Raw genomic sequence first — 26,990 nt, forward strand, 5'->3', positions numbered from 1 at the left:
GGGATGGACCTGTGTTTTCTCACTCACCATTTACTAAAACCTAAATGAAGCTCAGGGTGATAATTGACCTGGGCATAGTGTCCTAATTGCTGATTCCTAATTTTTTAATTCTTCTGCTTTTCCTGAAAAATAATCCTTTTTCCAACTCAAACAATCTTTGTAGTTGAGTTTTGTGCCTATATTTGTGGTCAATATAAATACACCACTGAATGCTTTTACTAATATTATTGCTGGCATTTATCCAGTACTTTAAGATATATAAGCATTTTACATATATCATTCAATCTGTGTTAGATGAACCCTCCTGAGTCATCATCTCCTACTTGACTCCACATTTAGAACTGTGTAAAAATTTTCTTAGGGGGTGATATAAACATATTCAATCAAGAACTATTAATTCAGGAAAAGATGAGTTACTTATCTCAACTTACACTTCTCAAGTCTATGGATAACCCTGGTTATCCCAGACCAATGCTCCTGTTAACTTGGAAACCATACCTCAAACCAGTGAGCCACCATCATACCATCTCTAAACCTTCTCCCTTAAACCATCTCCATTATCCATATGACCTTATATAAATTTTTTGTAGCACATACTCTTGTTTTCTGTTCTTTGCTCTGGAAGTTTGACCAAGAGTGATAAAGTTTGAGTCTGACCTATGCATATCCTACTCTTTCCCCTTTCTACTTCTTCCAACTACTTTCTTTTCTGAACTTGATCTATTATATTAGCAATGAGAACCATGGCAATTCAGCTTTAGGCAGCCTTGGAGACTGTGAGGGAAGCCTTGGGACAATAGATTCCTGTCTACCGATGATGATAATAATATTGATCTGAATATTGTTTTGAGAGGAGAAGAGATGGTGGTGGAGTGGTGACAGAATAGAAGGGGAGGTACTCCTGAGTGGTGAATGTGACGTGAAACATGGCCTGAAGCAGGCCAGATTGGGGATTGAGTTTTCCCTCACCCACCAGACAGCTCAACTCGAGAGGCATACCAAAGCTGAATGTGTTTCTTCACCCTTGTTTGGAGTGTAGGGGAGAACAGAGCTTGGTCTTGTGGCCAGTCTTCAAATCAATATTTTGCAGAGATAAATTGGAGGTTCAATGACCTCTGAGATCTCCTCCCACTAAGAGACTGTAGGATCATTATAGGCATACACTGGTGGAATAGTCCAAAGCCCTGGGGGAGAGCAGAGGGGTCATGTTATAACAATGGAAAATAAATCACCTTGTCCCTCTATGTTGACATGAGATTATGAAAGTTCAGTCATCTCAAAAACAAGCTCATTGATGTCTCTAGACCTAGAAGGGACCAAATCTGTGATCAGAAGGAAGAGCCCAGTAGCATCCCCAAAATAGCTGTTCCTTGGAGATATGAGGAATTCTAAGTTAGCTTGTGAGCTAGAGAGAGGTGATACTTCTTGTTCCATTGCTGAGTGACATTGCTTTGTGGGAGATTTCAAGAGTGCCCTTGTCTCTGCTTACTCTTGGGACTACCCAGACTTTCTCTGATCACAAATTTGTCAGCCCAGTGGATGCCCACACAAGGTATTGTCTGTCTCTAGGCACGGGGTGTAACGCCTGCTACATGGAGGAGATGGAGAATGTCGAACTGGTGGAAGGGGATGAAGGTCGGATGTGTGTGAACACTGAATGGGGAGCCTTCGGGAATGCTGGGGAACTTGATGAGTTCCTGTTGGAGTATGACCGGGTGGTGGACGAGACCTCCCTGAACCCCGGTCAGCAGCTGTAAGGACCCTGTGGGCACAACTCCGATTCCCAAGTCCTGCTTGAATCCTCCCCATTGCAATCTCGTGACTGCTCCTCTCCCCAGCATGCCCCTCTCAGCCTTGCTCTGCCTCATTGTCCCCTCCTCCCAGCAGCAGTTCACCCTGCACATCTAGTGAAAAGTGAAATTCTTTATCCTGACATTGCTGAGTTTCTGCCATATTATTCATATATTTGAATGTATACTAGTACATAGTCTCATGCATTTAAAATTAATGCAATGAGAATGTTACTTTTAAGTAGATTTAGGAATCTTTCCTTGTACGTCCCTGTCTTTTCTTCTTTCTGTTCCCCTCTCCCATTTTCTCAGACTTCTCTCCTCTCTTCCTTGAATTGACATCTGTAGGAGATTCTTTTTCTGTCTTCCAGGGACAAGTGATAGTTCTCATTGCTCTCATGGAGGAAAGTGTCTAATGTATGTGCACCACCCCTCACTGCCTTACTAAGAAGTATCAAGAAGGTCTTAGCATGCAGGGCCAGAGAGATAGGATATGAAGGCCTCATATCTGGGTCTGGCTGTCAGGACAAAGCTAATAGGCTCCCAAAATGGAAGGTTACTAAGGACTTGGGAGTCATTATGACCCATAGGTTCATGCACATATCACAGGAGAGTTGGGCAACTCTTAAAGCTATGGGGTCTAAATGCTTTAACATTTGAGATTTAAAATTAGATTTTAAAACTTTAAAGCAAAAAAAAAATATATCCAAATATGTCTATACAAGCCGACATAGTCCAGGAGCTGTCATGAAATTCATTTGTGTGGAAGGGGCTTTTTCTGTGTTATCTAACCTTCTGTTTTCTGTCACCTCTCAAGTGCACCAGACTTAGAGATAATGATCATGTTTTTAAATAACTCCTAGGGAGAGAGGGTTTATAATCTTCCTTCATACTGAATATTAACCAAATTTTGTAGCTGGAACCCTAGAAATCATCTATCACAGCCCCTCATTTCACAGACAAGGAAACCAAGGCCCAAAATGTCAAATTGATTTAAGACCCCCCAGATAGGCACTGACATAGGCAGGCCCTCTAACACTCTGTCCAGCTTTTCTCTTTTTTGAAAAAAAAGTACTGTTGCTTTTAAAGGCAAGTGATTATTTCTCCATAATCCTCCTTATCCCAAGAAGAACCTCCCTTGTCACAAAGTTATACAGTGAAACACACAACACTGATGCAGGAACCATGCCCCAACTCCTAATGTACTCCACCACAAACCCCCTTTGTAACAAAGAAAAACAGGAAAGCAAAACCAATGAATGGAGCAACCATGTATGTCTGCATCTGCTTCCAGTGTTCTTTGTTTTTAATTTTTAAATTGGCATTTTTTACATTTTTCCAATATATTCCCTCCCCAAATTATTTTCCTTCTTTTCACAGTTGAAGAAAACTGCACACTTATCCATATGATATTTCTTCATGAAGTTAAAAGGACAGTCATACCCATAAATACATATATTCACACAGAGGATCATACCACTCTAGATCTCTAAAGCCACTGAGGACCCCTTGAGCATTCAGGTCCAGATACTTGATATTTAAGCTCTGGGTGCTCACCAAAGCAGTACATATATTAAAACTGGAGTGATACTGAAAGATTAGCACAGGCTCTGTGCAAGAATGACATGCAAATTTGTGAATCATTCCATATTTTTAAAAAAATAAACAAAAAAGTTATTTGAGTTATTTCCCTTGGGCAAAAGCCTGGAGCTCTGATGCTAAGGATCAGGTAAAAGAGAGAAAAGAAGGGCAGGATAACTAGACCTGGGCTCATTTGAGTGGGGTGTGATTGTCCTTTGATGACCAAGACTATCTTTACCCATACAGTTATGAGAAGATCATTGGGGGCAAGTACATGGGGGAGATCGTGAGGCTGGTTCTACTGAAGCTGGTGGATGAGAATTTGCTCTTTAACGGAGAAGCATCTGAGCAGTTGAGGACACGGGGAGCCTTCGAGACCCGTTTTGTCTCTCAAGTGGAAAGGTATCATACCATCATGTGCTCAGCCAGCCTGGCCCCTCAGGTTCCATCAGACACAATGTCCCAGGGTGGGATCCCCACTGCCCAGACAGCCTTCTCTATGACTAGTTATCTTACAGCTTCTGTCCTGGAATGGTTTCTGACATATTTTCAATTCATATTCAATACCTTAGATTTTAGGTAACTAAATTCCTGAGGTTTGACCCAAAGTTAAGCTGTCACTAGCCAAATGACCAAAGAGCAAAAAAATAATATCATACATTATGAGCAGAAGACTGATCTTAGAATCAGGAAAACCTTGATTCAAATCCTGCCTCTGACACATATTTATTATGTGATTCTGGTCAAGTCATGTATAAAAAAGTATGTCCTTATAGTATTTCTTGAGATGTCAAGAGAAAATAAAAAGATTCCTTGACATATTGAGTGGACTGCCATGCTGAACTCATAGGTAGATATGAACTAGAGAATCCCATAGGATGGCAGACATGAATGAATTTCAATCTTTATCAGTAGAGGGGAAACCCATATTAGTGAGAATGTACATTCCATGTGAAGCACTTAAATATTTGAGGTAACTCCCAGTGTGGAAATTGCCTCCACTAATATAAATTAGGAACTGGTCTTTAACTCATCATCTTACACTATTGACTGAGGCAACTTTTTTTTTCCTTTTCCAATAACTGAAGCCTATGTTTGGTGATTAAAATGACTTAACTGCTCATTGTTATAAAACCTAGATTTTTTGCTTCTGATAGTATTCAGACAGAGCTATAAATAGCAGCTACTGATTTTTCTACTAGGGTAAAAGATACTGATCTTTTTCTAATAAGAAGAAGGTGTTTTTCAATATTCAGTGTTATTTGAATTAAACTATTTGAGTCTAAGAATGTTTAGGTAGATTCTGATTTTAAACAATTATTGTACTCATTTTGATATATTTCATTAAGTTATTTATGCAACTGGTTTTTTTTAGAAATCTGGCATGTATGCTAGAACACTGCTAAGTTTTGAAGCTAATACAAAGATAAGTCAACTGTCAATTCAGTATAAAGATAAGTAAAAGCTGTACTTACAATAAAATCACAAAGCAAAAAAAGACCCCCTTTCCCCATGCAAAAATATCAAAGCAAAATAAAACTAAACCAAAAAAAAAAACTGAACAAAGAAAAACAAAACTCATCAGATCAATTAAGGAGGACTACTAACTCAATTGGCCTTTCATTTGGAAGTCAGTAGCTTACTACTTGTGTGCCTGTGCATCAGACACACACACACACACACACACACACACACACACACACACACACACACACAGACACACTCTTGCATGTGAGGGAACTCTTAGCACCATCCAAGGCATCAGATTCAATCCAAGCTCACTTGACAAACCTTACTCTTCCCTTCCTCTTTGGTCACCCAATAGGGACAGTTTCTCACAATACCCTCTCTCTCCATTCCCATAGTGACTCTGGGGACCGAAAGCAGATCTACAACATACTGACAACTCTAGGACTGCTACCCTCCACAGCAGACTGTGACATTGTGCGCATGGTCTGTGAAAGCGTCTCTACCCGGGCAGCCCAGATGTGCTCGGCAGGGTTGGCAGGTGTCATCAACAGGATGCGGGAAAGTCGCAGTGAGGAGGTCATGAGGATCACTGTGGGTGTGGATGGTTCAGTCTACAAGCTGCACCCCAGGTGAGTCCCCCCTTGGTCCTACCAGAGATGGTGATGGTGGATGTTCTCTGGACAAAGGTAGATAGATCCAGCTTTTCCTAAACCATGACAATCCTGAGAGGAATTAGAAATTCAAGATCCAAGGCTGGTAAGCAGCAGGAAAAGATTGAACCAGTTATGTAAAACTCTCTCAAGCTGCAGTTTAACTTTGGTGTCCTGAGGCTATAGTCTTCAGATAGAAACCCTTTTTAATGTTTCAGTATTTAAGAGGGTATCTCCTATGTGGAAACTCCCTCCACTGATATAGATCCTCAATTGACCCATAACAGAAAATCACAGAGAGTCACCTGGGGCCCTGAGAGGGAAAAGTGAGGATAAGGCTAAAGTCATATAATCTGGGTGTGTCAGAGGCAAGATTTGAATTTGGGTCCTACTGACTCAAAGGTTAGTCTTCTTTAACCTAGTGTCTTGGGAATCTCTCCTGGACTCATAAGGTGTGACTAGATGAACCCCTACTTCCTGAATTGAGTCTAAAAGGTCCCTTTGCCATTCTATAAGGGACAGGTCAGCATTCCTCTCCCTCCCCCTTCCCCCATCAGTCTTTGCCAGGACATAGATTCAGAATTGTATCTCTTCTTTTCTCAGGCAATAGTGTTTGATGAAAGGAGAAAGGAAGGAGAAAGTGGCCAGTTCTGGCTTTAATTTCATTTCTCCATTTCTGGGATGGTTCTGAACTTCCCCTCTCCTTATTCATTACTGATCTTTCTATCCCCTCTCTCAGTCCGGAGTGACAGAGAGGGGCAAAAAGCCTAGTCAAAGTTAAATTTGGGTAGTATTTTAGCTTTTCTACAACTTGATGATTCAAAGTGTGGTTCTAAAGCCAGAGGAACTGATTTTAAATCCTATTTCTCATTCTTAATATATGTGTGACCTTGGGCAGGTTACTTAACATTCCTGGGCCTCAGTTTTCTCATCTGTAAATGAGGGTGTTGAGCTAGATGGCCCCTGAGGTGTTTTCCAGATCTATAATTGAAAGTGATGGCCTTTGAGGATCTTTCCAGTACTATATTGGTGCCTATGTTGAGGGTTGATTGGACAACACCAGAGCAGAGAGGGAAGGTGAAGGCCCCAGGTACAGGAGAGAAGAGGGACATGGGTGGGGTTTCTGAAGGGATCACCTCTTTCTGCCCTGCCCAGGACCCTCTTGCACAGTATTAACCACTCCTCTCTTGTGTCTATACAGCTTCAAACACCGATTTCATGCTGCTGTGCGGCGGCTGGCACCCTGTTGTGACATCACTTTTATACAATCAGAGGAGGGCAGTGGACGGGGTGCTGCCCTTGTCTCTGCTGTGGCCTGCAAAAAGGCCTGCATGCTTAACCACTGAAGGCAGGTGTGGCCCCTGCCTGCCGAGGCGCCTGCCAGCAAGCTGCTCCCCAGCTCCTTCAGCCCTTGGGCCAGGACAGAACTTCTGCTCCCTTTCACCCTGAGGAGGCCGGGCTTTTGCTGATAGCAAGTGCCATCAAGATATACTCTTGGAGGTTGTTCCTCCTCCCAAAGGAGAAGCAGCTAAGGTGTGCTGTAGCTCCCTGCCTCTCCGTGGAGGTGGAATTTGACAACCTGTGGTATCAGTATACATGGTATCAACAGCTCAGGACAAGCCAGATGAGGACCGGAGGAAGACCTGGCAAAGAAGGAATGACCTCAAACAGATCCATAACTAGGAATTTTTGCTTCTAGATCTAGGGAAAGGAAGATTGTGGGGAAAATTCATTTGGGGTGCAGCCACTGGAGGGAGAAAAGTGCTCCAGGGCACCACAAGATTTCTATGCTGCTGAAGAACTGATTTGTACCAGGTGGCAGAAGGTTGAGCAGGAAACTAGAAGCCAGAGTTCAGCCAAAGAGGAGGAAAGTATGCCGCAGGACAGGTGTTGTTAGCACCCTCCAAATTTTGGTGCCCTGGGACAAAATCTTTGTTATTCCTCTCTGGTTAATAGTTCTGACTTTAAAAAATGACCTTCTTTACAACTCTGCCCAAGCCTACCAACATAGCCAGGACATTGTGTCTGTCTCCCCCACCTCCTTATCCCTATGCTCTCTTCCTAGCTGGTAGCCAGGAGCTTAATTGAAACCTAGTGGTGTCCAGGGATGGTCTATTCCTAGAACATGGCAGATGTGGCTCTAGTCTGATAGGAGGTACCTAATTCTCCTGAGGACACCACAACCAACTTCCATTTTAATAGCTGACCTGTGAATGCTTGCTGCTCCTAACAGGGTAAGCTCCTGGATCCATGGCATAGCAAGTCAGCTTCACAACCATCCAGACCTTGCCAGTCTGTGCCTCACTAGGGACACCAGGCTCTACTTCAACCAATGTACTATCTTAGGGGTGGAGGGGGTCTATGTGGGAATAACTTAGTTTACTTGTGCCATTGAGAGAACCAAAGACCACAGATTCCCTCTATCCTCAGGCAAACTGGTGTTCCCATGGGTGGTCCTTGGCCCTTTTTCTCTTAGGAAATATATCCAGTAATACAAAATGAAACTGAATCTCAGCATGAGGGAAGAAGTATCTAACACTCCCACCACCCAAGCCATAAGCCTCATCAGGTGTCCTTGCACCTCACTTATGATGATGATGTTTGTCCTTCATTCTCAAAGAAGGATGTCAGAGAGGATGCCATGACAAGCACATGAATTGGATTTGAGGGAGAGGGTACTGTGCTAAGTCACCAACCTCATTTTCTCTTCTGGAGCCCTCTGGGTCCAGTGGCCAGATATGAATCATGATAACTGAAGATGGCCCCAGAAGAGAGACAACCAGGGTTAAGTGACCTTCCCATGGTCACACAGCTAATAAGTATCTGAGGTTGTATTCAAACTCCCGTCCTCCTGACTCCAAGGCCAGTGCTGTATACACTGCAGCACCCAGCTGCCTCCCACCTTATGACTACAGCCAGTCCACTATGCACAGAAGACAAAAGGTCCTTCCTGCCTCTCTCTTAGCAGGAGAACCCCTATAATCTCCCTGGGGCTCTTATTGTAAGAGACCTTCCCTAGTCACTCTTCAAAGGAAGGCTCTGGAGCCAGGCCTTAATACTGGTATCTGTAGATTATATTGAACTGCAAAGTCCTAAGTGTTACACACACACACACACACACACACACACACACATACACACAGAGCTCAGCCCTTCCCTTCATTTTCCACATTGTAAAGCCAGTATATTCATCACAATCCTTCTCTAATTCCCTCCCTGATTGTCTTTTTATTTTTTAAATAAAAGAAATATTTGAAATATGGCATCTTGGATCAGTTCAATGGTGATGATTTCATCAATATTCTTACTAAACCAATAACTATGGGGAACTACTTTAATGTAATTTAACAGCCTATATATAGGCTATACCCTTCAAGCTCATGGAAATTCTTCCCTTACTAGGTCCATCCCCCCTCCTATCCACTTTCACCCATGGGCCACTTTGAATCTGTGTGACTGACCAATGCTAGGGTATTTTATAATAATAAAATCTGATATTTGTGAAACACAATGTTTGCAAAGCACTTTCCTCAGAAGAAAAGCTTGATGGAGGTAGTAAAGGTATTATTCTCTTCTATATTGTTTGAGAAGTGAAAAGCTTGATCAAGGTCACACAGTAAGAGGCAGACCCAGGGCTAGAAGCAACTCTTCTACATCCAAATCCTGTAATCTTTTTACTATATTATTTTGAATATATAGATATGTAAATTATGTGGCTAGAGATAATAATTAAACCCTTGGAAGTTGATGAGGTAACCACAAGAGTAATTGTACTGAGAATACAAGAAGACCAGGAAAAAGGATTGGGGAACATCCTCAGTTATGAGCAAAAGGATTGCTATGAATGATAAAACAAAAAAGATTTGGAAGGAGTGGTCAGACATAGTAGGGTTGAAAAAATCCAGAGATGGCAGGAGGGTGGTTGCCAGAATCAAATACAACAGAGAGGCAGTCAGAAATTGAACCCAGGGCATCTGACTATGGGATTTTTTTCTTTCTCTTTAGAAATGAAGGATAAAAATTGAGAGAAAAAGCCATCATGTTTAGTAATTAAGATGTCTAGAGTAACTTTGGAGAAAGGAATTTCAGTTAAGTGATGTTCTAAATAGATTTCAAAGGGCTAAAAGAAGTCAATAGGAGGAAAATTAGAGGCAACCAGATTACTTGACTGAGGAGAGATATAGGGTAATAGCTTGAAGGAGAGTTTTGGTTTGTTTTCTTTTTATGGATAGAGGAGACTTGGTATATTTGGAGGCAGTAGAGGAGTCATTAGGGAGAAGTTGAAGATTAGAAGGAAAGAGGGGATGACTGAGGAAACTATCTGTTGGAGAATACTGTAGCAGAAGATGGGATCAGAGGCACATGGAGAGGGGTTGGTCTTGGCAAGAATGGCCATCTCATCATCAGAGACTGGAAAAAAAGAGATGGGATAATCCAGTAAAAAGACTGTTGGTTTTAAAGTCAGAGGTCCTGGGTTCAATGCCTGCATTTCTGAAACCAGTATGGCCTTGGGCAAATGGCTCATTGGACTTTGATATCCTTTTCTGTCAAATGAGACAATTGGCTTGGATGGCTTTTGAGGTCCCAGCTCTAAAGCCATGATCCTTTAAAGAAAGAGTGGGGATGAATTCAAAGGGATTTTAAGATGAACAGATGGGAAGAAAAAGGAGTTTACTCAACTTCAATTTCTTTGTAAAATAAGACTCTAGATCCTCCAATGGGAGGACATGGGAGGGAAGGGTTGGTGTGAGAGACTTGAGTTAGGAATTTTGGAATGGCTTCTGTGGGGAGAGATAGGGTATCAATTAGGTAGGGGTAGGAGTATTCCCTTGCTATGGGAGGAGCCAAGTTGAAACTAGATAATATGGAGTAATGTTCCCAGTCAGAAGGCTATCATGACTTCTTCCAGCTCTATTCAGCTGCAAAAGAGGAGGAGGCATATGGTGGGAGTAATCCAGAGTTGGAGTTTGGCAATAAAGGGGTGAAGATTCAAGAGCAGAGAATAGAATGAAGTTGAATTGGTTAACTGGAGAGTAAAAATTGGGAAGGAGAGGGAAGTCAGAGCAAAAGTAATGAATGTTCTAAGGAAGCACGCAGAGATGGAAGTATCAGAAGTTGTGATGAGGTAAAGAACAAAGAGGAAAGATACAAGGGAAAGATGGAATGGAAGGTGATTATGAACTGACAGAGAAATAGTAGAGGTTTTCTTCAAGAATCGATTCTTCAATGTTTTATAGTCACTGCTTCCTATGAACTCTACATATATATATTTATATATTTTTCTTCCCACCCTTCAGCCAAGGACAAAGACTGAGAGAAGATGTCTGGTCATGACATTATAACTGGAATATTATATTCAGTTTGGGGTACCACATTTAAAAAAAATAGTTACAAACTGGAGAGAGTAGCAACCAGGATATAAAAGAGCCTTGAGTTTACACCTCACAAGTATGGAATTGAAGGATGGAAAATCCTTAGCCTAAAGAAGACTCAAAGAACACAGAAAAGCTGTCTTTAAGTCCTTCACATAGAGGATCATAGGATTTGAGAGTTAGAAGGAACATCAGAGACATCTAGTCCAACCCACATGTGAAAGGAATTCCCACTATAACATATTCACTAAGTGGCCATCCATGCTACTCAAGGACTCCAAGGAGAGAGTCACCTCCTCACAAGGCAGCTGTAATTGTTAGGAATGTTTTAATGAATTAAGCCTAAATTTTCTTGTTTGCAATTTCCACCCATTGCTCCTGGTTCTGCTTTTTGGGAACAAATGGAACAACTGGAGTCCTACTAGTTTACTTGAAAGTCCTTCAAATGCTTGAAGACACATCCCACTTGAGTCTTTTCTCCAGTTTAACCTCCCTATTTACTTCAACATATCCTTATATGAAATGAATTTAAGGTCTTTTACCATCCTGGTTGCTCTCTTCTGGACCCTCTCCCTCCTATTAGTGTCCTTTTTAAATCATGGAACCCAGAACTGAACACAGAACTCCAGATGAAATCTGAAAACGGCAGAATGCAGTGAAAGGATCAATCCCTATTCCTGGAAGTTAAATCCTCTAAATGCAACCCCAGATAAAATAAGCTTTTTTGGCTGCCATATTACACTGCTGCCTCATATTGAGCTTGTAGGCCACTAAGCCTCTCCCCCACCAAGATTTTTGTCAGGGTTTCACAATTACTCATGTTATATTTGGGAAGTTGATATAAGTGCAAGATTTTACATTTGCCTCTATTTGAGTTTTATTTTGTTGAATCAACCCCAAATTTTAGCCTGACATGATCTCTTCGGATCATGGCTATTATCTACTTTCTTAGATATTCCTCCTTATCTTTGTGTAATCTACAAATTTGATGAACTCACCCCATATGCTTTTATCTGAATCTATGATAGACCAGTCACACAGCATAGGTATTTCACTTTAGACTTCTTGCCAAGGTGCTATAATCCATCCAACTAGTTTAAGACCCAAGATGATTGTATTATTGTTGAATTCATCTCTCCCCATCTTTTCCATGGTGTGGTAAAAAAGGATGAAGGAAATGGTTTCAGAAAAACCCAGGAAGACTTATATGAACTGATACAAAGTGAAGGGACCAGAACCAGAAGAACAACTTTATCTATAGAATAACAGCAATATTGTACAATAATCAGCAGTGAAAGACTCAGTAACTCTAATCAACACAGTGGCCAAAAAGAATTCCAGAGGAATGATGACAAAATATTCTATCTACCTCTAGACAGAGAAGTGGAAGTACAGATTTGATGCATATTTTTTCTTTCTTCCTCTTCCCCCCCCTGGAATATAGTTAATGTGGAACTTTGTGTGAATTCTATTTATAATGGATTTTGTATTTCTTGTCTTCATAGGGGATAAGGGAGGGAGAGAATTTGGAACTGAAAATAAAACATAATTTTAAAAGAAAAATGACCTAAGATATTTTATCAAAAACTTCACTAAAATCTGGGAAAACTACACCCACAGTATCCGCACCCCCTCTCCATTCACTAGTTAAGTAACCCTGTCAATAAAGGAAATAAGTTTGGCAGGATCTGTACTTGATGAAGCACTGATGGCTTTTGGTAATCACTATTCCCCATCTTATATTTACCAGTCCTTGCTTTATTGCTTCTTCACTTTTTTTGAAAACTGATACATTTGCTTTTCTCTAATCTTATGATACCTCTCCTATTTTTCATGATCATCCAACTCTCACTGGTAGTGACTTAAAAATCACAGGTGAGCAAGTATTTATTAAATACCTACTATGTGCTATAGTTCAGTCATTTTCAGTCATGTCTGACTCTTGATAGCCCATTTGTTTTCTTGGCAAAGATACTGGAGTGGTTTGCCATTTCTTTTTCTGGTTCATTCTATAGATGAGTAAACTAAGGTGAATAGGGTGAAGTGACTTGCCCAGGGTCACACTGCTTGTAAATATTTGAGGTCAGATTTGAACTCTTTTTTTTTTTAGGATTTTTTGCAAGGCAAATGGGGTTAAGTGACTTGCCCAAGGCCACACAGCTAGGTAATTATTAAGTGTCTGAGCCCAGATTTGAACCCAGGTGCTCCTGACTCCAGGGCCGATGCTTTATCCACTGCGTCACCTAGCTGCCCCCAGATTTGAACTCTTGAAGATGAATCTTCCTTGGCACTCTAAACACTGTGCCTAGTTGCCCAGGGATACCAAAAAAAGGCCAAAACAGCCCTAGCCCTCAAGGAACTCACAGTGGACAATTCTTTTAGTACTGAAGCATGTACAGACCATCTGGACCAGGTGAAGCATCCTCTCCTTCCTTATCTTGGTCATCAACTCCCTGTTATTCTCTTTTGAAGAGAAAATACAAATAAAGTTTGAAATACCTGCCTTCTTCCTTTTGCCAGTTATCTAAGTTGTGATGATACTTAACAACTAACCATGATCTTACGTTTGATCTCAGGTCCTTTTCTCCCAATATGGATTTAAAAAAAACCCAGTATTCCCTTTTTTGTCATTTTTGGCCTCCTACTGTTCACCCAGTCCTTTTCCAAGTTCTAACATTCCCTATTTTAGCACTTCTATTTTGATTTGGATTAGTGGTGGCTGTTGAGGTACTTTCCAGTTTTGATTCTGTGATTCTGATGATTGTGTCCTCAATAAGGAAAGGGGAATGAAAAATGTGGTATACACAGGTTACCACAAAGTACTTTTTGGCCATAGATGGAAAGGTACGTGAATGATTTCAATCAGTAAGTCAGAGTCACTCACTGAATGTCCACCCTGTGGACAAAGTCTCAAATTAAGATGTTATAGAGGGGCAGCTAGGTGGCGCAGTGGATTGAGCACCTGCCCTGGAGTCAGGAGTACCTGAGTTCAAATCCAACCTCAGACACTTAATAATTACCTAGCTGTGTGACCTTGGGCAAGCCACTTAACCCCATTTGCCTTGCAAAAAAAAAAAACAACTTAAAAAAGATGTTATGGAGAAGTGCTATCTAAGTAACTAGTGACTTTCCAATCTAGGTTAGGTCCAAGAATTTTTTTTTAATTAATTTATTTGTTTTTCAACAACATGCAAAGGAAGTTTTAAGCAATCATTTTTTGGGCAAGGTTTTGAGTTTTATATTTTTCTCCCTCCCTCCTTTCCCTCCCTCCCTCTCCCCCACCCCTGACAGAAAGAAATCTAATATAGGCTCTACATGTGTGATTATGCTAAATATAGCTCCATATTAATCATGTTGTGAAAGAAAAATCCAATCCAAACGGAAGAAAAAAACATTAGAGAGAAAAAATGACATAATACATAAGACAACTCTTAAAAATTGAAGATAGTAAGTGGTGATCTGCATTTAAACTCCACAATTCCCTCTCTGGATATGTGTGGTATTTTCCTTCATAATTCTTTTAGAATTGTCTTTGATTATTGTACTGATGAAATGAGCAAGTCCATCATAGTCGATAATCACTTAATATTATTGTTAGTGTGTATAATGTTCTGTTGGTTCTGCTCATTTCACTCAGCACCAGTTCCTTTAAGTCTTTCCAGGATTTTCTGAAATCCTGGCCCTCGTGAGTTCTTATAGAACAATAGTCCATCACATTCCTAATACCACAGTTTGTTTCAGTCATTCCCTAATTGATGGGCATCCCCTCAATTCCAATTCTTCACCACCATGAAAAGAACTGCTATGAATATTTTGTACATGTGTTTTTTACTCTTTTTCATGATCTCTTTGGTATAGACCTAGTAGTAGTGTTGCTAGATCAAAGAGTATGCACAGTTTTTTTACCCTTTGAGCATAATTCCAAATTGCTCTCCAGTAAGATAGAATCAGTTCAAAACTCCACCAACAATGCAGTTTTCCCACATCCTCTCCAACATCGATCATTTTCCTTTTTGGTCATATTGGCCAATCTGATAGGTGTGAAATGGTACCTTGGAGTTGTTTAATTTGCATTTCTCTAATCAACAATGATTTAGAGCAATTTTTATATGACTATAGATAGTTTTAATTTCTCCACTGGAGAGTTGTCTTTCCATTTTCTTTGTAGGTTCAAGAATTTAAAAGAGGACTTCAGATGTAGGGACCCATTTTCTAAACACAATTCCCCTTGAGGTAGAGTACTCAGTAGGACAATAGCAATATTCACACTAGATTTCATCATCCCAAATACAAAATTGGGGACCATCTAGCTCATCCAGAAACACAGAAAGGGTCTCCTTCTCCCTTCCCCAACCCTAGAGAAGATCTGAAAGCTATATGAGATTTTTCATGAACTCTAGAGCTCCTAATGCCCCGCCTCCTAGAAATTTACTCTGCATATATTTTGTATTTGCTTATACAGATAGCTAGCAATTAATCATCAAACATTTAAGTATTTTCTATTTAGTAGACAGGTAAGTGGTACAGTGGATAAAACATGGAAACCTGGAGTCAGGAAGATCTGAGTTCAAAGTTGGCTTCAAATATTCAAATATTTGGTGACTCTGGGCAAGTCACTCAACCCTATTTACCTTAGTCTCCTCATCTGTAAAATGGGGACACACTGGAGAAGGAAAGGACCAATCACTCCAGTATCTTTGTCAAGAAAACCCCATAGATAAAGTCTATGGGGATATGTAAAGTCAGATATGATCAAATGACTGAACAGTAACATGGCAGACACTGTGCTGATAGCTGGGGACACAAAGAAAAGCAAAAATAAACCTTTGACCTTGAGAATCTTACATTTTAGTGATATATGCTGTTCCTCCCTCCCCTACAAGATATAAGTCCCTGGAAGAGAGGGACTATTTTATCTTTTACTTTGTGTAGATTGGCACATAGTAAGACCTTAAGAAATGTTTATTGATTGATTTATTAAAAGACCAAGTGACAAATCCATGTAGAAACGTTTTGCTTAATTACATGTCCTTTGTGCCATTTTGTGCCATGTAAAAGGTGGCAGAAACCCTTGTTTCAGTTTCTGGTCCAATTTCCCCTTCCTTTCATTCCCCTCCTGCCTATTGCACAGGACCCTACCAGGCCACTGGGCTGGTCTGCCAGGGCTTCCTCAAGTCATCCAAGTCAGGGAGAGCCAGTACAACTCTGTGGCCTCCAGAAACCAAGGCTGTTGAGGAGAGAGTGATGGTCCAGAACTGCCCTATGAGATCTGAGTTGCCTTCATCTCTTGGTCCCAGAGTTCTTGTTTTCCTTTCTCTTCTATTCATTACTCACTTGGTGGTTCTTAAATGAACCAGAAGACATAGTCCACAGTGCCCATATCAAGATTGAATTGGAAACAGTCCCCAAGCCACTAGACCATTAAGGGATCCCCAGGAGAATACTGGTATCCAGATCCAGTTTGGATTAAACCTGAGAGCCCCATCCTCTGATCCCTCCCTCTCCACCCTGATATTTTTACTGCTCTAAGCCTAAGGTGGGGGGGTGGGGGTGGAGAGAAACAATGACAGCTAGAGAACCAAACCTAGAATCATCTTTTCGATCTCAAATTTAGCTTTAGATGCTTACTAACTTTATGACCATAGGCAAATCATTTAGCCCTGTTTGCCTCAGTTCTTCATCTGAAAAATAAGTTAGAGAAGGAAATACCAAACCACTCCAGAATCTTTGTCAAGAAAACCCTAAAGAGGGTCATGAAGATTAAGACATGCCTGAAAAATGATGGAACAACAACAACAACAACAACATGGCTAAAGGAGAGATCTCAACTCAGCTGTCTAAGACCCAGAAAATAAAGATAAAATTAATGGTTCAGAGGTGAGGATAAGAAAGGGAAAGAATGGGGTGGAAGAAGAAAGAAGAAAGGGATTTTTATTTGGCATCTACTACAGTGCTAGATGCAATGAGATTTTTAATTAATTAATGCTGGTTGATGATGATGAAACTCTAACCCTGGTGTCACCTGGGCTATCTGAATAAAGAGTAGCTGAATGAGTCTATTGCCTTGGGAAGCGCAAAGACAATGCAGAACGGAATGTGTCTGGAATCTGTCAGGGTCCTTATCTTGCTCTCTTGGCTTGTCAAGGACTTCCAAGTTTGGGACTGTCCTTTGTTTCTTCCCTTATTTGGCTCTCCAGGTGATAAGATGAATACATAAATGAAGGATTGCTTGCAGAACAAATAGCAGCAGCTGGAACGTCCAAACAGCTGGGAGATGGTGAGTCTGAGAGATGGGGGAAGGAGAGATTGACCCAGACTAGAGAGGAGAGCAAAAGAGTAGCTTTGACTGGGAGAAATCTGGGTTCTCCAGTTTCAACCTACAAGCAAAGGCCTTTCAAGCAGGTTAAGGAACAAAGGTACCTTCCAAAGGTTGGGAGACTGAAACCTCATTCCTTCTTGCTTTCTAGCAAGTGTGGGAGATGAGATGCCCAGTAGACAAAGATCATAGATGAGAGACTAAATGGAAAAGGATTTTAGAGAGAATCTAATTAAATCCCTTTGTTTTATATATAAAGACTCTAAGGCTCAGAGAGATTAAATGTGATCATGATTGGAGATATTTCCAGCAGCTACAGTATCCAAGCCCAAGAAAAGTGATGCCCAGGGCTGAGGAGGGAAAAGATAGCACTGTTTAGTTTTGGATATATCCCTTAAAATTGTGGAGGATGGAGGAGGGGGAAAGAGGATCTAGGGAATTGAAATTTCACAGCTCTATCAATGGAACTGGGATCAGTGGCATCCCAGTCCCAGAACAACCTTCATTCCTAGTCCCTAGGGGATGTGGGATAAAGAGGAGGGTAATTTGGACCATGAGCTTCCTTGTTCTAAGATTTGGGGCAAAAGATTTCTCTGAGACAGATATTCCACAGGCCAGTCGGAAAGCAGGGACTCGGGGGAAGGTGGCAGCCGCCAAGCAGGCCCAGCGGGGATCTTCAAATGTCTTTTCCATGTTCGAGCAAGCACAGATTCAAGAGTTTAAGGAGGTGAGAACTTCACCCACTCAGCCCTCTAGTATCCCTATTTCTCCTTTTCCTCCTGTTTTTCTATATTCTCTTTTTTTTCCCTGAAAAATATTGTCGTGGTGAAAAGTACTGACTCTATAGACAGAGGGGTTAGGTTCAAATCTCCCCTTCTGCTATTTAATACTGGTATAACTTTGGACCAAGTCAATTTTAAATCTTCCCACCTCAGTTTCCAAAATGGTGACTAGAAGATTCTAGAGCTATGATCCTATGATCTTTCCAAACTTCTTTCTTTCTTCTTCCTTATGCTGGCCTAAAAGTCTGGATTAATTAAATGATGGTGCCTGAATCTCCTGCCAAATCATTCAATCCCTTCCTTTTCTCCTACTTGTCTCATTTAATCTGTGGCCTGCCCATCCTCTCACCCATCCAGGATTCCTTCCTTGAGTCCTCGAGGGAGGGAGCACCTGTCCCTCTCTCTTGGAGGCCCAGTAAGTTCTGTTACTGACCCAAGAAATTGGGACCTCTCTGTCTCACAGGCCTTCAGTTGCATTGATCAAAACCGAGATGGTATCATCAGCAAATCGGATCTGAAGGAGACCTACTCCCAACTAGGTGAGCTAGCAGGCTGCACTCTCCAGCCCATTACTTTCTCAATGAGACAGGATCAATAGATCAGTTCTTCACACAGTCCCCTCCTTCTCCATGCTTATCTCCCAAAGATCAGCTCCCTCATCTCATGGAGTTGACAAGGAAAAGTTAAGAATCCTGGATTCCATGAATTTAGAGGTTGTCAAGTCCATCCCTTCATTTTACGGAAAGGGAAACTAAATCAGAATGAGTTAAATGACTTACTAAGGGTCATACAACTAATAAGAATCTGAGGCAGTATGGGAAGCCAGGTATTACAGACTCCAAATCCAGACTCCTTTTACCATACCAAGCCTGCCTCAGTATGGACCTGAATTTAATCATCTCTCATAGAACTGGCTTTTCTTCCTCTTTCCTCTCCTCCCTGATCTCCATCTCTCTTCACTCTCAGGTCCTCTCTCTCACCCTCTTCTCACACCTCCACCCCAAGCTCACAACTCCTCTCCACTCCCCTCCCCTCCCCTTACACCTCTCCTCTCAGTACATTAACAAAGCTCACCCTTTACCATTATCTGCTCAAACCTTTCCAGAATTCTGTTTTCTCTCTCCTACCCAATTTTACATTTTCCTCTGAGCTCACACCCCCCGGCTTATTATTCTCCTCAGACCTCTCCCAAAGTTCCCTTCTTTTTTAAAGCAAATTTGGTTATTTTGTACTTAATGGAAATAAACCAAGCACTTCCATAGTATAGTATAATAAAATGATGATTGCACACCAAATCTCAAATTCACTATGTATAGCTTGCTATTTCCTTCTAAAAACACAACAAAATTACCATGTAAATTTCCTTTTTTTTCTTTTCTCCCCTTCCCCTCACCACCCCCATGGCTACCTTTAGACACAAATAGGTGTGTGTGTGTGTGTGTGTGTGTGTGTGTGTGTGTGTGTGTGTGTGCGTGTGTGTATGTGTGTATAGTATATATTTAAATTATTTTATACATACTTCTTTACACATGCGTTCTTTCTCTGAGTGCATATTAGAGTTTTCTTCACATGTCCTTTATATTTAATTTGTATATTTATAAATCAAAATAACTTATTAGTTCAAAATCATTTCTTAAAACAATATTGCTGTACCATATACAATATTCTTTTGGTTCTACTCATTTTGCTCCTTATTTCATGCATGTCTTTCCATGTTTTTCTAAGATTATTGAGTTCATCATTTCTTATTACAAATAATGATGATGATGATGATAATAATAATAATAATAACAATAATGTTGTTCTTCATTTTCAAAGAAGACCCCAACATTGGGGAGGTGATGCCATGAATTGGATTTTTTTTTCAAGGCAAATGGGGTTAAGTGGCTTGCCCAAGGCCACATAGCTAGGTAATTATTAAGTGTCTGAGACTGTATTTGAACCCAGGTACTCCTGACTCCAGGGCCAGTGCTTTATCCACTATGCCACCTAGCTGCCCCCATGAATTGGATTTAAATGAGGGAGTGCCATGCTAAGTCGCCAGCCTCAATTTCTCCTCCAGAGCCATCTGGGTCCAGTGGCCAGTTATGAATCAGGATGACTGGAGATGGCCTTGGATTCGAGGCAATCAAGGTTAAGTGACTTGCCCAAGGTCACACAGCTAGTAAGTGTCTGAGGTCAAATTTGAACCCAGGTCCTCCTGACCTAAGAGCAGGTGCTCTACCCACTACACCATCTAGCTGCCCTTATAGCAAATAGTAGCCATCATAATCATATACTATAATTTGTTGAGCCAATCCCCAACTGATCAGCATCCCTGTTTCCAATTCTTTTCCATCAGCAAGAGAGCTGCTACAAACATTTAAAAACATTTAGAGTCTTTTCCTTTTTCTCTAATCATCTTTGGAAATAGCCCTAGTAGACAGTTCTAAATCAAAGGGTATATAGGCAGTTTAATAACTCAATTTTTTTTTGCTCCCTTCCATTCTTTCCCATTTCCCCCACCCTCCCACCCACAAAGCATTTCCTTTCTGGTTTCACCATGAGTAGTGGAAGGCTAGGTATGCCTACAGGGTTGAGGATTTGGGGGGGGGGTATTATTTCTTTCTCATTCCATGCTCTCTTCCAGGAAGAGCAAATGTGCCTGAGGAAGAGTTGGATGAGATGCTACAGGAAGGAAAGGGTCCAATCAACTTCACAGTCTTTCTCACACTCTTTGGGGAGAAACTCAATGGTAAGAATTGGGGAAAGGGAAGAGGGATCGCTTAATTTTTCCTTTATATGCTCTCTCAATATTGTGTAATCTATAGCCTATTCTTATACCAATTTCTAAGTCCCAAGGCCCTAAATCATAAGAAGTTAGAGGCTATGTAGCCAACATAACCCAAGACACCACCTCCCACTCCAAGATTGGGTTATAAGATCATAGATTTAGAATTGTAAGGGTCTATAGAGATCAGTTTGTTCAGGCTTAATGTGGGATTCATGGATAGATTTTAGGGAGTCTATGAACTTGGACTGGAAAAAATACATCTTTACTTTCAATAATCTCACATTGAAATTTGACATTTTCTTCAATTATGTCTATAGATAACAAACTGATAGTCTGAGAAAGAGTTCATAGATTTCACCAGATTATCACAAAGGTCCAAAGCACAAAGCCTTTTTTTCTTTTATCAAGGAAGAAACAAAGAGTGATTCTCCCTGGACTGCAAAGCTAGTATCTGAGGAAGGGTCTGAACACAAGTCCTCTTGATTCCAGGTTTCAGTGTCTTATTTGCTATGCCAGGATACTTCCAACTTGTCTAATTACAGATCATCATTCAATAGCCAAGTATATGCTAGGGCCATGGGCAAGCCCTGGGAATTTGACCCCAGTTGTAATCCTTCATCAGTATTGAAATTGTCCTTGCTCTGTGTTGGGGTCACCTCAGAAAACCCCACTTATAGCAGATAATGTTGAATGGGGGAGTCAAGAGGTCTGAGTTCCAACTCAACTACTGACTAGCTGGGTGATTTTAGTCAAATCCTATCTATCACCTCTTTGGGTTTCCCAAAGTCAGAAGCTCAGACTGGATGTTCTCTAAGGTCCTTTCCACAGTACTCAATAATGGAGGTAGGATAGGTTAATACACAATGTTTGGGTCTGGAGTCAGAAAGACTCAGGCTTAAATCCTGCCTCACTTGGCAGTTCAATTCTGGGTAAGTCCTTGACTTTCTGAGCCTCAGTTTTCCCAACTGTAAAACTACTTTGGAAACCCATTCCTGTGATTTTATGAGGAGAGAGTGGAGGAATGACCAAGAGTTTTGAGGTAAAAAGATAAATGGTCCCAAATCATTTAGTAAATGTCCTTCTGGCTTGAAATCTCAGATCTTTGTTTCTCTTTCTGAATGGAGGAGGACAGACAGGGGATGTGAAGCCATAGTTTATTATACTGTTTGCTGCTCCTTAGGAACGGACCCTGAAGAATCCATCCTCAGTGCCTTCCGCATGTTTGATCCCAGTGGCAGTGGGGTTGTCAACAAAGAAGAGTGAGTATGAAAAGCAAGAAAGAACAGGGACTGAAGGAGACAGGGAGGGTAAAGTCCTAGCAGGAAGAACTCCAGGAATGCTCCTGCCCTTAGCGGAAATATAGGGTGAGTGTTTGTCTGGAGTTTCTTTCACTCCCCACTGCCCGCATTGGATCTGCCAGGATCAGAAATTCTCAGTGTCCAGAACCCAACTCCAGCTCCCCCAGGTCCTGCTCTCCCCACAAATGAACCACACCCATTTCTGGACTAAACTCTTCCTCTCAGGATCAGAAGATCAAAGAATCAAGAGACCTCAAGAACCATCAGCACCAACTCCTTCACAAAAGGAATTCCCTCTATAACATTGTGACATCCAAGCAATCTCTGATTAAAGATTTCCAAGGAAGAGAAATCCCTCACTTCCTATGGTACCTCTGGATAGCTTCTAACTGGAAGGAAGGTTGTTTTGACTTCAAGCCTAAGTTGTTCTCTTTACAAATTTCAGCCCCTAGTTCTGTCCCTCTGGAGGGACAAGTGGAACAGTTAGTTTCCTAACCATCCAAATTTTTCTGCACCTAATGATAAATGATAAATTCCCTAGAGTTTCAATTGTGTATAACTCTTTGAGACCCTATTTGGAGTTTTCTCAAGCTTATTTTACAGATAAGGAAACTGAGGGCAAACAGGCTGAAGTGCCTTTCTAAGGTCACACAGCTTGTAAGTATCTGAGGTCAGATTTGAACTCAGGAAAATGAATCTTCCTCACTCTAGGTCCAGTGCTTTATCCACTGTACCACCTAACTGTCCCTCCTGCCCTCTGATAACTTCTAATAAAAAAAGTCATTTTAATTCATTGTGGGTTTGTATAACCACCTACACATTTTCATTTTAATATCATTAAATAACTTATCCCAAAGAAGTGCTTTGGAGTTAAAATGATAGAATTTCAGGTATCTTAGTAAGCAGACCTAATAGAGAACTTAGGACAGGTCTTCTGAGTGCCCGTGAAATCACCTTCTACCCCACTTACTCAGAAAGCTAAAAGGCAGTATGATAATAAAGAAAACATTGATTGGACCTGGAGTAGGAAGCCCTGTTCTCAGACCCCACTTCAATCACAATATGTGTGACCTTGGGCAAGTCATAATTCCTCCACATCTCTTACAGATGAGGAGGATGTATTAGATGGCTTTTGAGATTTCTTCTCCTAAACCCTATGATCCTAACATCCCAATGACTGACCCTGGGCAGACTCTTCTTCCATCAGAATCTCTTATTCAATTCTGCCACTTACTAGCAAGGTGGTCTCAGACTACTTAGTCACTTAGCCTCTGTGGGTTCTCCCACAAAATGAGATAACTGAACTAGATGACCTCTCAGGTCCCTCCTGGTTCTGTGATTCTGTGAGATTTCCTCCCTATTTGCTTCCTTTATAAGGGGTCTATCATAGCTCACCATTGCTATCTGTTGTGTTTTTCTAACCTCACCCCCACCTTTTCAGATTTAAGCAGCTCCTTCTGACCCAAGCAGACAAATTCTCTCCAGCAGAGGTGAGTAGGAACCATCTCTATTTCCCATCTGAGACTGGGGCATCCCTAACTTTAAATCCTCTATTTGGGACCCTAGAGGCCCGTCCACAGTGCCATATTGGAAAAGAGAAAGTAAATTAATAGTTCTGGGTTTGGGGGATTGGCAACCCAAAGCATGTATCATCCCAAACCCTACTATAATGGCAGCAATCTTTTCCCCTTTTCAGTCCCTGGAGATGGGGGAAAGGAAAGCTGAGTCATAAGATTTCTGTTCAAATCACAGAGAAACATGAATTGGATCTGGTCCCCTTCAGGCACTAAATGTCCCCCAGGCAAGGAAGCATGAATGGTGTAAATGTGCCCCAGACTTTGCAGCAGAATCCTCCCTGTAGCATTCCCTCCCTTCAGGCACCCCACTACCCACTGTCTACTCACTAGCATCTTCCCTATCACAGGTGGAGCAAATGTTTTCATTGACACCTATGGACCTGTCAGGAAATATCGACTATAAATCTCTGTGCTACATCATCACCCATGGGGATGAAAAAGAAGAGTGAAAGGATGGGAGAGAAGGTGGGCAGTGGATGGCCAAGTTCAATAAAACACAGAAGCTAAGATATAGTGCAAAGTCTTTTCTTGTGTTTGAGAGGTGTGGAGGGAGGCTATTAGAAGGACAGGTGGAAGCTATGTAGAATAATGGAAAAACCAGTATGATAAAGAGACAGAAGAATGGATTTAGGTCGTTGCTCCATGATTCTGTGAGTCTCAGTTTTCTCATCTGTAAAATGGGGATAACAAAGCACAGTAATGTTGATACCAATTAATACTGTTAATTGTTAACTATTGCTTAACCCACTCGATACCCATGAGAATCAAATGTGTTCACATGAGTGAAAGCGATTTGAAAAATATAAAGTACTATCTATAGCCATCTGAAGAAATGCTCTAAATCACTATTAATTAGAGAAATAAAATTAAAATGACTCTGAGGTACCACTTCATACTTATTAGGTTGGTTAATATGACAGAAAAGGTAAAATGATAAATGTTGGAGAGAATGTGAGAAAACTGGGACTAATGCATTGTTAGTGGAGAGGTGAACTGATCCAATCATTCCAGAGAGCAATTTGGAACTATGCCCTTTGATTTTGCAACATCACTCCTAGGTCTATATCCCAAAGAGATCATAAAAAAGGGGAAAAGGATCTACATGCAGAAAAATATTTATAGCAGTTCTTCCTGTGGTGACAAAGAATTAGAAATTGAGAGGTAAAGCGCCTCAAAGTTTACAGAACAATTTTATTTCCTTTATCTGATTTGACCTTCATTCATAAGTTACTGACCTGCATTAGTAGAGGAAGTTTATTTACATCAATGAAATCACAAGTCCCTTACAGATTTTCCTATTGGGATGCATCCAGAAGGTAAAATAAGTAAACTTTTCCCAATGCATTTTAAGAATTAATGGTAGGCGTAGGTCAATGGTGCAGTGAATAAAGCATTGGCCCTGAAAACAGAAGGACTTGAGTTCACATCTGTTCTCAGACACTTGGAACTCACTAGCTGTGAGACCAGAGGCAAGTCATTTAATCCAATTGCCTCACCAAAAAAAAGGGGGGGGGGAGAACTAATAGTCTCTATATACTATTATTTACAAAACAGTGAATCTTAAGAGTCAGAAAGTTCTGAGCAGAGAGGCACCTGAGTTCCATATACTTTTTTTTAAGGACTTTTGCAAGGCAAATGGGGTTAAGTGGTTTGCCCAAGGCCACCAGCTAGGTAATTATTAAGTGTCTGAGGGTGGATTTGAACTCAGGTACTCTTGACTCCAGGGCTGGTGCTCTATCCACTGTGCCACCTAGCCACCGCCTGAGGGACCTTAGAAAGGATCCTATAAGGCAGAAATAAAGAGGAAGAGCATTTCTGGAAGGTAACCTTGGAGCCTTTCTCAATTCTTCATTCTCCACCTCTTATATCCAGTCAATTTGTTAAAACATGAACTTTCCAATCTGGCATTTAAAGCCTTCCACAATCATACTGCTAGCTACTTTTGCAGTTTCATTTCATTTGTCTGTATTCCCTTCCACAAATTGTCTTCTTAGCCTTGTTACTGCATCTCCTACCTACAAGAAATTACACAAATTATTCCCTGTGCCTGGAAGACTTTCCCTCCTCATCTCTGCCAATCAGAATCCTTGTCATGTTTTAAGGCTTGAGTCAAGTGGCTACTTCCTCCAAAGCCATCTTCAGCTGTCCATTGTTAGTGTTTTCTCTCTCCTTACTTTTCCTATGTCATACTTATCTCCCCAATAAAGTGAAAACTCCTTGAGGACAAAGATTTTTGCTTTTTTTTATCTTCTTATTCGTACCTTATGTTTTTACATCACCTTCATTTCCCAATATATCCCTCTCCTCATTCCTACTCAAAGAGCCTCCCTATGTAGTTAAAATTTAAAAACAAAAAAATAGAAATTTAGCAAAATGATCCAATGCATCAATCAAATCAGACATTTTATGTAACAGTCCATTTGTTTTCCTCACCTTTGCAAAGAAGGATGTGTATTTTGTCAACTCAATGGTCATTATAGTAGCAGAAAGCTCAGTTAAAAATGTAAACTCTTGGAGGACAAAGACAGTTCATTTTTGTTTTGATATCCTCAGCAACTAACACAATGCCTGGCACATATTAAGTTCTTAATAAATGCCTGTTGTTGACTGATTATTGAGTATATTTTTAGTACATTGAGTACACATTATTATTCTGTACATTATTGAGTACATTTCATTTATATCCTTCTAGTCATTGTATATGTTGTTTTCTTAGTTGGATTTATTTGACTCTGTACTAGTTCATTAAAGTTTCCTCTCCCCTTCACCTTTTCAGCTTATTTTTTTGGTTTATTTGCTTGTTTGTTTTTTAATAATTTTTAATTAATTACTTTTTTCAATTATATAAAATACAATTTTTATCATTTATTTTTGTAAAGTTTTCTCCCTCCCCCACCCTGATAGCAAGTAATCTAATATAGGTTATACATATACAATTATGCAACATATATTTCCATATTCATCATTTTTCAATTTTTTTTATGAGTTGCCTTTCTCATTATAATGTAAGCTCCTTGAGGACAGGGACTGTCTTTCCTTTTTTCCTTGTATTTGTAATCATGGTGCTTAGGACTGTGCCTGGTCAGTGGTAAGAAATGATAAGTATTTGTTGTTTATGAAGACAAACCAGTGCCTTAGCACTCTACTGGTACCCTTAGAATGTTAAACTACCAGGACAAAAACTCTAGCTCATTGGGTAGATCCTTGGTGGAGGATATATGAAATGAGAAGGTATGCATGAATATCCACATTAATGAAATTACTGAATCATTGATCCATTAAAAGACTGAAGTACATGTGATTTATTTTTGTCAGTAGTTACTAAATTGGGAACTTTTAAAAATGACATAGTGTCTAGAGAGTCTGGTGTCTAATTCTAGA

General features: G+C 40.6%; 2 protein-coding genes and 1 non-coding gene across 3 annotated transcripts in view; all 3 read left to right on the forward strand.

The window, feature by feature from the left end:
* The window catches only part of GCK (glucokinase), a 71,964-nt gene extending 63,188 nt beyond the window's left edge, over nt 1–8,776 (forward strand). The window contains exons 7-10 of the mRNA XM_074227330.1: nt 1,570–1,753; nt 3,618–3,773; nt 5,237–5,470; nt 6,693–8,776. Coding sequence (XP_074083431.1) covers nt 1,570–1,753; nt 3,618–3,773; nt 5,237–5,470; nt 6,693–6,837 — 719 coding nt within the window. The 3' untranslated portion in view covers nt 6,838–8,776. The remainder of the gene's footprint in view (nt 1–1,569; nt 1,754–3,617; nt 3,774–5,236; nt 5,471–6,692) is intronic.
* Nucleotides 3,340–3,445, forward strand: LOC141510575 (U6 spliceosomal RNA). Its single transcript, XR_012475037.1, has one exon. It is a non-coding gene; the product is annotated as a U6 spliceosomal RNA (small nuclear RNA).
* Nucleotides 8,777–17,118: 8,342 nt separating the features above from the next.
* MYL7 (myosin light chain 7) lies at nt 17,119–26,282 on the forward strand. The gene is made up of 7 exons (XM_074227332.1): nt 17,119–17,140; nt 17,793–17,906; nt 18,425–18,500; nt 20,591–20,695; nt 21,915–21,993; nt 23,474–23,522; nt 23,957–26,282. Exons 1-7 carry the CDS (start codon nt 17,138–17,140, stop codon nt 24,056–24,058), a joined length of 528 nt encoding a protein of 175 aa, XP_074083433.1. The 5' UTR covers nt 17,119–17,137; the 3' UTR covers nt 24,059–26,282.
* Nucleotides 26,283–26,990: the final 708 nt, after the last annotated feature.

Source organism: Macrotis lagotis, chromosome 1, assembly GCF_037893015.1.
Source record: "Macrotis lagotis isolate mMagLag1 chromosome 1, bilby.v1.9.chrom.fasta, whole genome shotgun sequence".
NCBI classification, from domain to species: Eukaryota; Metazoa; Chordata; class Mammalia; order Peramelemorphia; family Peramelidae; genus Macrotis; species Macrotis lagotis.